At 40.3% G+C, this 10,925-nt stretch overlaps 1 protein-coding gene across 1 annotated transcript in view; it reads left to right on the forward strand.

Annotated features, from left to right (window-relative positions):
• The window catches only part of asz1 (ankyrin repeat, SAM and basic leucine zipper domain containing 1), a 31,133-nt gene extending 21,822 nt beyond the window's left edge, over nucleotides 1-9,311 (forward strand). Inside the window, exons 11-13 of the mRNA XM_084734072.1 lie at nucleotides 2,641-2,746; nucleotides 3,173-3,286; nucleotides 9,138-9,311. Coding sequence (XP_084590198.1) covers nucleotides 2,641-2,746; nucleotides 3,173-3,286; nucleotides 9,138-9,311 — 394 coding nt within the window. The remainder of the gene's footprint in view (nucleotides 1-2,640; nucleotides 2,747-3,172; nucleotides 3,287-9,137) is intronic.
• Nucleotides 9,312-10,925: the final 1,614 nt, after the last annotated feature.

Raw genomic sequence — 10,925 nt, forward strand, 5'->3', positions numbered from 1 at the left:
TAATGAGAGGGATGGAAGGCTTGATCAGGGCCAGACTTCCTTAAAAGCTCCTTTAGGATCCTAATTTCAAATTTAAAAAAAAAGGAAAATTGAAGAAAATTAGTCTTCAAAACATTTACTTGACATGTCAGGGACTTGAGGATAAAAAGTATAGAAGTTAGGCAGACAGTTCAGATTGACAGTTTCACCTCCTCCATTCTAGTACCCAGCACTGGAGCTCCTCAGGGCTGTGTGCTCAGACCCACCTTCTCACACTATACACCCATGAATGCAGGCCCAAAATGGAGAGAACTTTGTGATGTTTGCAGAGGATGCCACCATCATCAGTAACATTGCAAACAACTATGAAACTTCATATTGGAAGGAAATCAACAACCTTGCACATTTGTGAACACAAAACAGCCTAATGCTCAAACCAAGCAACTAACCAAGGAGCTGATTGTTAATTTTTGGAAAAAGGAGGCAAAGACACACACCCTTGTCTACAGTGGAGCTTAGGTGGAGCAGGTGAGCAGTTTTAGGTTTCTGGGGATCAAAATCATCTCTGCCATACTGGCTCAAGCTCAGAAAACCTGTATTTCTTAACAAAGCCAAGAGGACAAAATCCCTGTGCCAGGTTGTTGTTACCTTTCACAGAGGAGCAAGTGAAAGCATCCTGACTGGAAACATCACAAACCGGCATGGGATGTGCACAGCCCGGGACAGAAACATTCAGTGGCTAATATAAAACTTAATCATTGGAACCCATCTACCAGTTATCAGTGACATCAACGATACCCATCCCAGCCACAGCCTGTTCACCCCGTTGCGATCTGGAAAGGGATGCAGAAGTATATGATTCTGTATCAGACTAATGCACAGCTGCCTCCCTCAGGCTTGTGACTCCTTACTTTGTCCTCAGCATTTCACCATGTAAAATAGTTGGCTTTATTTTTATTTATTCAACCATTCCACTGAATATATTTTTTTATGAACAGCAAAGAGGGAACTACATCTTATGTAACTCTGTGTTGTGCAATGATAAATCAAACTATCTTGTGTCTTGCAATTATGACTGTTAAACAAAAAAAAAAAACACACTAGGTGCCTAAAGCAATCCCCCTGCATAGAGAGGCTTATGTTGACCTAACACTCAAAACCTACCACACACTACCACATTCAAAGGAAGCTGGATAAGTGACATGTGACTGAAATATTGCTGCTATGAATCTGTCAGGAAAAATGTGTGCAGTGAAAGTAAATGTTCATTACTCTTCTCTCACCAGCTGTCAGTAAGAAAGTTTGCTGATTGCTGCTGGAAAAGTATTCCCAACTGATTTTCCCTTGATAAATTAATTTCACAGCAAAGTAGCAAACAAATATCCTCTATCAGCATTCCCAAAAACACGATGTCCTTTCCATCTACAATCCCTTTCGACAATCTTCCCACTGGGGCCCATCATCACTCTCTGCTCCCTAGATAAACTAACAGCCAGGAGAAGGGAGGTGAGGGTGCAGCACAGGCTGACTGACAGTGTTTACTCGCCCCTCTGACAGAGTGTGAGGAGGGCCAGGACGGCTGGCTGCCCAGTCCCTTCACCAAGGGAAATGTACCATTAAGATAAGAGCTATCAATATCCCACAGGACCAGGGGATGGGAAGATAGGGACAGAGACATTGATGAATATAAATAACTAATCATTTAAGGTGGATGTTTTCGGGGAGGGATGACAGCATGGGTTAGCACGGGGAGGAGGTGGAGCGGAGGCTTGGCCACCTGCTCAGTTTTCTATAGAGTTTGGTATGGTGGTCTCCAGGGAAATGCATGGAGAATGTTAACACAAAGTTTGATCCCAACTATCAATCTGTCTGCCCTGTCACTGCTGGGCATCTTCAGCAGGTCTTGCCTTGTTTTTTATGTAGACATCTCCTGAAGACTGGCTTTTTCAAGAAAGTAGTTTAATGTCAGCAGCATCATTGCTATACTGCATGTAAAAGTAGTAAATTAAATACTTTTTCAAGTAAGGTTCAGCTGTTCCTGCTCTTCAAGCTAGTGCCATGAGAAAATGATAAATAAAATAAGATGTTAAGTCAAAATGAATAGAGCCACTGAAAACGTTGCTGTAGCTGGTCAGTTATTGTTGAAGCCAGAGTAAGAGATTATTTAAGAGGTTTTTTTTCTCCCACTTTTTAATTTATATGCATCACCCTTATTCAGTTATGCAAATTAGTCTATTTTGCAGAGTGAGATTGGTCATTTTAACTTGCAATCACAGTTGTAAAAAACATTAATACTAAATTGTAGTTGCATGTACAAAAGATTAGTGCTGCAACTCATGATTATGTCCCTTAATTTGTGGATTAGTTCTGCAATTAAGCTTAATTGTTTGGTATGAGATATCAGGAAATTGAAATATGCCCATCAGAAGTTACTGGAGCCCAAAGCTACACCTTCATGCGACTAGTTTTGTCCAAACTGTCTGTCTAAAACCTAGAGATAGTCAGTCTACAATAATGTAAAAGGTTTGACTATTCTCAGCACCACAAAAAATGCACATGTACAGTATGTGATGTTAAATGAAAACTGGGTGTTCAGGTATTTTCTTACATTTGTTTTTGTATGTTTCAATCAGACCTTCATAAGTTGCCTTTGTTTTGCAGGAGTGAGGAGCTGCATAACTTCTTGATAAGTGTGAGGCAGCAGTGTTGCTACCTGACAGAGATAATTCAGGACGTCATTGGCCGTTTCCCCCGCCAAGCTTCTCAGGTGCATTTCATCTGTAGTGGTGTAGTGGTGCTGATGTTTTATCAGTAAAAGCACTTGTTTTATGTTTTATTGGTCAAATATGTTAAACTATATGAAGTCCTCATTTAGAATTGTTGATTTCTTTTCCTTTAAGGAGCACAACATGTAACAGGGAAAATTGGGTAAAAAGTGGGTAAAAAAATAAACTTGAAAAACCAACCTATTAGTCTAAAATAAACCACATTCCATTGCGTATTTTTTGCAAAGTAAAGGCTGTACAACGGGCACTGTCTGGTGTCCTTTCCTGTCACCTGACTGAGATGAGGCAAGGTGCCTTTCAGACAGCACCCTCTGTCTACCTCTGTCTTTTTTTACTTGCTCTTTCTATCCATCCAGTTAGATTTATAAAACAGAACTTTGTGTCTGTCTCTCTGGTCCCCCATGTAGTTGGTCTTTTCACTGGACTCAAAAAAAGAGGCCCAGGCTGTCTGCAACCAGCTGGTGGTCCAGACCAAAGACCTGCAAATGGAAGTCACCTGTCTCCACAATCTGCTGTGCCAGGTCCAAACAGACACACACACACACACACACACACACTGCTGAGCTCGTATTTCTGCTACTTGTCTTGATTTTCAAATAGATACTACAGATATGTAATTTAATTTTGTGATTTTACACACAAAGCAGTGAACATGTAACTAAACAGTTTCCTGAAAGAGACAAAAAGAAAGAGATGCTTCCTCGTTGGTAGTTTCAGCAGGGCCTTTTTCAGCACTGTGCAGATTACAATACAATGCAATGCTGCAATTGCAGTTATAAATGGCCAAAGTCCACCAGAGCAACACTTGTTTCCAGTGAAGACACCATCTTGAGAAGTGGAGGCAGAATGAAATTCGATGTAGGCGGCTGCCTCATAGTTCTTTGTGCAGGAAAAACTCTGTTGTAAACTATGAATATGAACTGGATCATTTTAATCTGTGTGAACTGAACCTTGAGCCAGCTCTTTTTCAGTGTGAACTTTCACAAGTTTGAATTTTGAACTTGTATGAATGAATAATAATGATGTAAAAAATGTAGTTACTTGAATGGCTAGGCTTAATTATAGCTATGCTTATTAACAACAATTTACAAAAATCTGAGAACATTTTACACTGCAGCAGAAAGGAAACTTGGAACACCAACGTATCATTGAAAATTTCCAACAGGAAACTCAGAATTCCGACTTTCCAGTTTGAATTTAATGCATCATAATGAACAAGAACTCCACTGAGGTGCAGATGGAGACGAGACAGAGAAGAGGGGATATATTCTCACTGTAACACAGAGTCAAGTCTGCAGTGTAATCACTGTAGTTCATACAAATCACGCAGCATGGTCAACTAAAGTTTTTATATCCCGTTGACATTTCTGTCTGTGTTCGCACACCACCACCCCCACTGCTGTAATCAGACTTAATCAGCTGACAATGTGAGCGCTGTTACCTCTCCCAGGAGTGAGCGATTCTCAAGTTCACATTCATTAATTGCAGTCTGATTTGTTCGGTTCACAGCTGACCAAAAAATATGAGCGCGTTTGATGAATACCACTCTTTTAGCACATTCATGCACAACATCTGTCCACATACATATGTATTGAAATGCCTCGCAAAGACTTAAACTACTTGTGTGGTAGTTCATCCTAAAGTAGGTTTTTCTCGGGCCATGATGACACACAGACTTACAAGGTGAAAACAATACCAGCCACACTGGTGCAGCTCTTTGATTTATACAATCAAAGTAAGTAATTTTGAAATAAGAAATGTGAACATTCAGTATTCATACAGTGTATAAAGATACAGCCTGTAAAATATTCATGTATTATAATTTATTATTGCATCTGTCGACACTGACCCTGATAGTCATACATCTGTGATAAGCTGCAGCTGCTGATAATATCATTCGGACTCAAACGCATTCATACTTCATAGAAGTCGATCTAAATTCCTTTCTCTGTTGACTGTTACTCTGAGAGCTTTCCTCTTACTACTAAGGATTAAAAGCAACATGAACAGAACATGGTGTGTGTGTTACATGTTGGTCGATATGAATTCCGGCGAGCTCCAACAGGTATGTGGGGGGGTGCTTACATGTGTGCACCTGACTCAGTGTGTGTATGCGTGCATGTGTGTGTGTGTTTGCATTTGTATTCCAAGAGGAGAGAGTCGTTCCTGACAGGGCAGAATCCTCACAGCCCATAAGTCAGCACCACTGTGACATCGACCTGTCAGCACACAGACGATGAGGCGGAGGGATGAGGGGGCCGTTGGGAAGGCGAAGGTGGGGGCAGAGTGAAGCGAGTAGCGGACCCAGGTTGCCGGGGTGAGGGAGTTTAAGAGGGGAGAAAGGGGATGGGTAGAGGCGGGGATACGTTGTGAGCAGAGGTGGTGGGTTAGCAGCAGATGGAGGTGTGTGAGTATGTTGATATTGTAGGTAGATATTTGTATGTGTGTGTTGATAACTTTGGTGGGGTGGGGGGTTTCCTTGGTTGTGTCAGACAAAAATCCGACGGCCAATGGAGCACATTTGGACCTACTGGCTCTCAGCCCGGGGAGTCCTACATACACACACGCACGTACGTACGCACGCACGCACGCACACACACACACACACTCTCTCTGCGTCACTGCGTCCTCTGGAGCTCTAAAGCCACAGGCTATGACACACACATGTTGGTGCACTTTGATACTTCTTGAAAAACAAACTGCCTATTTTTCCCTTACACCAGAATCAATCATGTCAATAGGGATTGTGCTTATCACTGCCATCTGCTGTTGGTTTTGATACATGTGTGATACCATGTAACCAAGCAGAAATATATGAAACCCAGATGGGAAAGCGAAAATGTATGTTTAAAAAGTAAACAGACTTTTATCAATGTGACCAGTGACCAGTTCCACATCGACCAGCCTCCAGCGTGGCTCATGGTGGTCATAAAATCAGATGATTTTACACAGTGCCTCCACAGTGAAGTAGAGGTGTAAATTATAAGTTTGATTATGATATAGTAATGTATTCATTCATATCCACACTGGATAGCAGATTTTTCCTCTAATTATAGCTAACATTGATAAAACAGAACTAGGGCTGGGCGATATGGCTTATAAATAATATCTTGATATTTTCAGCTATGTCATAATATATAATAAATATTTCAATACTGACATTTTTGTCTGAAATAACATAGAATGAATTCTCAGATAGTGATGTTCTTATACAATATGATAATAATATAAACTAGCCAACAGTATATAAAGGTGGGCTGGGTGATTTGGACAAAATCAAGTATCGCAATATTTTTGGCCAGATATCTCAATGATACTGTGACAGTATAGCAATGTTCAAAATCCACAATATCTAGTTTGACATATATCACAGTATTATTGTATTATTTTAGTATTATATCACAGTAGTGGTATAATCTCAATATATTGCCAAGCCCTAAACAGAGCAGAGAATAGCAAGAGCCTTGCGTTAAGGTTGAGAAGGGAGTAAATATCCTCTTTGTTTATTTTGTGGCTCGTTACTATTATCTGCCTTGCATTAGCACTGTTTGTTAGTTAGGAACAAGGTATGCTTGGACAGAAAGGGTGAAACAGATGTGCTATGGGAATTTCAAAATAAAGGCATATCTTAAAGATGATTATATATTTTACATTTTGACTGAGATCAAAACATGTATTTTAAATCTGCACTAGTCAATATTTTATATGAATATTGGATCAAATTACTTTGTGTGACTCCACAGAGAATTACTAACAACTCTGCACCCCTGTATGCTTCAGTCTCAGCACTCTTATCAAACTCTTCTCCTGTAGCAGCAAGCAGCTGTTTTAAAAAAAACCAATCTCAGTTAAACTCACTGTTCACTAACTGCCCAGCAGGTGGAACATGTGGAACATCTAGCAGATTATCAGGAGTTGGTGAGGAGCTAAAAGGAGAGTGAATATTGATAGTACATTTATCGAGTGGAAAGAAAAATGACTCCAAATGAATGATCATGTTGCTCCATGTCTGCTTGGTGTGTAAATGGGAAACTGCAAAATGTGCAATCATGTTAGCCATAACAACTTAGTGGTGCTCTGTGGAGTTTACTCATAAACAAACAAAAAGTTATGTTCACATTGTGTGTGTGAAGCCATTGGTGGGACTACCGTTTGCATCACCCGCTTGCAAAGAAGAAGAAGAGACAATCAAAACGAGGATGCACTAATGAAAAACCTGCATACTCCAAAGCTCTACCAGACTGGGCACCTTTGGTTTGATAGTATGTCTGAGGTTTTTGTTTTTCAGGTCGTTCTTAACCTTTAAAGACACTGTGCAATAACATTAAGTGCTATGGCAGTGTAGAGGTAAGAGTCATTGCACCAAATAAAAAAAAAATCATGTAATGACTTGGCTGATTTAGTTTGAAAATCCCTGATCTACCTCCTGGAATGTGAATGTACAGAGCTCTTGCCTCCAGTTGGTTGTTGGTAGTTTAACTGTGACCGACCAGTCAGGTGTGAAAACATACTGGTTTCCCTCATGCAGGAGTCTTGAGGCTCTGCATCAGTTAATGCAGCAGTGCACACTGTAATTCCCCCAAAACCTTGTTCTTTGCAAAAACCCTGATCATAAACAAAGTGAACCACCGAGCCCACTTACACCTGGTAATGCTGGTTTCACTGGCATTAAAATTGTGACTTGCAATGTTGGTGCGTGAGTTGTAGCACCATCCTCTGTTGGGCAGTCCATCAAGTACTGTTGATTAAACAGTAAGTTAAATTTAGACTAGTCAACACTAATAAAACTCTAAGGGGGGATAAGCAGTGTCATATTAGTTTCCCAAATGTGGCTAACATTAACAGTTTTAGCACCAGCAGGCTGCTCTCCCTGTAGGTTAATGTCCATGTGTCTGTGCTGAATGTGGCTATGCATTGCTCCAATTGAGTGGTTATATACCAGTTTATTCTGACACAACCTACATGATACATCTTCATTTTTATTTTCTAGATCTGTATCTGTATCCTGATACATTATCCAGATTTTATATATAATTGCTTTTACACCTACCTAAGATCCAAACATAGTGCAAACGAGACTACCTCCAGGTGGGGTCTAGCAGATCTGATCATATTTAAATCAGGTAGCAATGACATCTTGCATTAATATGCATTATTCAATATTTAACAGGGGCATGTCAAGCATTGTGTAACACTTATCACTTTTTCCTTTAACAATACTCAGTAAGCATTTGGGAACTGAGGACACCAGTTGTTGAATTGTTTTGGTAACAGATGTGACAGTAACCCCTGCCATACTAACACTGCTAACACACCCCCATACCATCACGGGTGCTGGCTTTTGCAGTTAGCGCTGTTAACAATCTGGAATGTCCTTCCCCTCTTCAGCAGGGAAGCCACAATTGATTTACAAAAACATTTTGAAATGTCAGGCCACAGTGCAGCTCACTCCATCTCAAATGAGCTCGGGCACCAGAAAGCAACTTTCCAAATCCTTTATTGCCACTGTCCCAACTTTTTTGAAATGTGTTGCAGGTGTCAGATTCAAAATGAGTGTATGTTTATAAAAAAAAATAATTTAAACATGAAATATCTTCTTTTTGTATTGTATTCAGTTCAGTACAAGTCATTCTGTTTATATTTCCGTTTTGCTTAACTTTTTTGGAAATGGGGTTGTAGTTGCAGTGGAGCTTTAGCAATACTGAGACATGGAATTAGTGTATTTAGCAGTATGTTTTGAACATACTAAACACATGGATCATAAGTACTGTTTTTACATTTAGGCCTATGAGGACAAATGTCCTGGCATGCGCTTAAAGAAATTTCCTTGTTGGTGATTCAGGAAGTTGTAGAAATCTGGGTTCACTGCCAAACCACAATTTCCCAAGTCACATTTACCAGAAGAAAACTGAACTTGAACTCGAATCTTCAAACTTTCTCACATGACAAGCATTCAGTGTGACACTGTGTCACCCTCTGACTTGAAAGATTATGAAAAGCATTATTCCTCCGTGACATGACCATGACCAAGACCTGACTCTCCAGTCGGCTGATGAATCCTTGAGGATTTGGCACAGGAAGTTTTAGTGACTCAGGTTTGCGAGTCATGCTGTGGTGGTGCGATGGGACCAGACGTGCCCTCATCCTCCAAATGAGCCGGTCTCTGTTTGACTCCCACCCAATAGTAACTGAGCCGATATTTCCCACCCAGTTGAGGTTTAACTGGCCTGAAAATGTCTGACCAGTAAACTGCCATAATCCAGACTGGATTAAGTTAAAATGACCCTTCTACTTCCTGCACGAGGTCATGGTGCTCTAACCACAGGATTGTGTGTGTGTTTCTCATGTGAATCTTTCCTTCTCCTCCTGCAGATGAACGAAGCCGGAGATTGCTGTCATCCTCCTCAACCGGGTTCCCACGGCAACTGGAGGATGCAGCTCCTGACCAGAGTTGCACTGAGTGCACTCGGAGTCACCTGCCTCTTGCTCTTCTACAGAGCAGCCAGTAGCAAGGTTAAGCTGCACATGTACAGCAATGTCTACTAAACAATGGGATGGTTGTGCCAAATCAATGAGTTAGGCAAAATATTTTGTTTTTCATGATTGTTTTGATGAAGTTAGATCAAGTTAGGACTGATATTTTCAGGACAGTGTTTGACAAGATAGGCCATTTTTATTTTTGCTGCTATAGCACTTGTTTTACACTCTGGTCTGACTTGTCTTTGAGTTTAGTTCTGAATTCTTTTTAAGATTTTTTTTATGTTTAAAAGGTTTAAGTGAAAATTAAAGTTTCATATGAGGAAAAAATTCTGACATGGTCCAATTTAAAATTGGAATCAGGGAGATGTTTTCTGCTTTCAGTGCCTGGAAAAAAAACTGCCTCTGGACCTACAACCAATCACAAAAACAAAACATGTTATGTAGTGTAGCTGGTAAATTAAACTTGCCAAAGCACAGGAAACACATCACACATTGTTGTCGTTTTACGGAAAATATTCCATCCAGTTTAATACCGACACAATAGGGGATTCAAGAAAAACAAAGCAGCAGCAACCAGCTTGGTTGTTTTTGTAAATGCCTCAGCTGCCAATAAGGTTGCGTTCCTCTGTACAGTCATCATATCAAACCCGCCCCATATTAGATAAACGTTGGATTAAGTTGAGTGGAAGTCTGTCTGAATGGGAGGGGGACCAAATGCATCTGCCAGAGCAAGTAAAATATGAGCTCACAGACTTGTCTGGTTTCAAGGCAAAATCTAAATAATGAAGCAGTTTAAAATAAATTTAAAAAATTCAGGACTTAAAGTTGTGGACTTGATGGAATCCTTAAATATTATGGGAAAGATGCTTATTCACTTTTCTTCATGGAGTGAGATGATAAGATTGATATGGAGTGAGATGATAAGATTGATATCAACCTCCATGTTCATGTGCATCGAATATGGAGCTGGAGGTTCCAATAAAGACAGGATGCAGGGGATCAGTCGCCAATCGCTGTTGGCCAGTATTTGGTAAAAAATATGCAACCTGGAAATTGCGATTATGGCTCTCTAGTCATCGATTGCAAAAACTGATCTATGAAAGAGTTGGAGCGTGACAAGGTATCCAGACTTGTTGAAGTTTGATGCTGCGATTGTTTTTTAAAAGGAGAAAACTATAGCAGACCATCTGTTTTAAAGCTCTCACACAAGTCGTGCCATATAATCTCGTTTATCTAGTTGTATGCTGAATATTTGCTTTAGGGCAGAAAGCCACACACCTGCGGTTAAACACCCATGTGTATGGCTGAGAGCAACAACTGTGTATATGTGTGTAGTGTTGTTGTGTTACAGAGCCACCTGCTGGCGGGGTTAATGCACTACAAAACGACTAAACAGTCAAACTACTCTGCTGTGCAGCTGCTAAAACAAAACAAAAAAACGGCCTTCATCAGCCAATCAAAGATGTTAGTAAGGAAGGTGTATATATACATCCATATATGTGTGTGTGTGTGTGTGTGTGTGTACACATATTTCCCAACCACTAATCATTTTAGCCACCACCCAAGATGCAAAAATTTAACTGAAGAAAGAAACATAAATTGACTCTTGGATCTTGGTGACTTATCAGCTCAGTCCTTTAAGTGACTTAAGCTTAGATGACCCACTTCATACTTTACTGC

This window comes from Lutjanus erythropterus, chromosome 13, assembly GCF_056507025.1.
Source record: "Lutjanus erythropterus isolate fLutEry1 chromosome 13, fLutEry1.hap2, whole genome shotgun sequence".
Lineage (NCBI taxonomy): Eukaryota > Metazoa > Chordata > Actinopteri > Lutjaniformes > Lutjanidae > Lutjanus > Lutjanus erythropterus.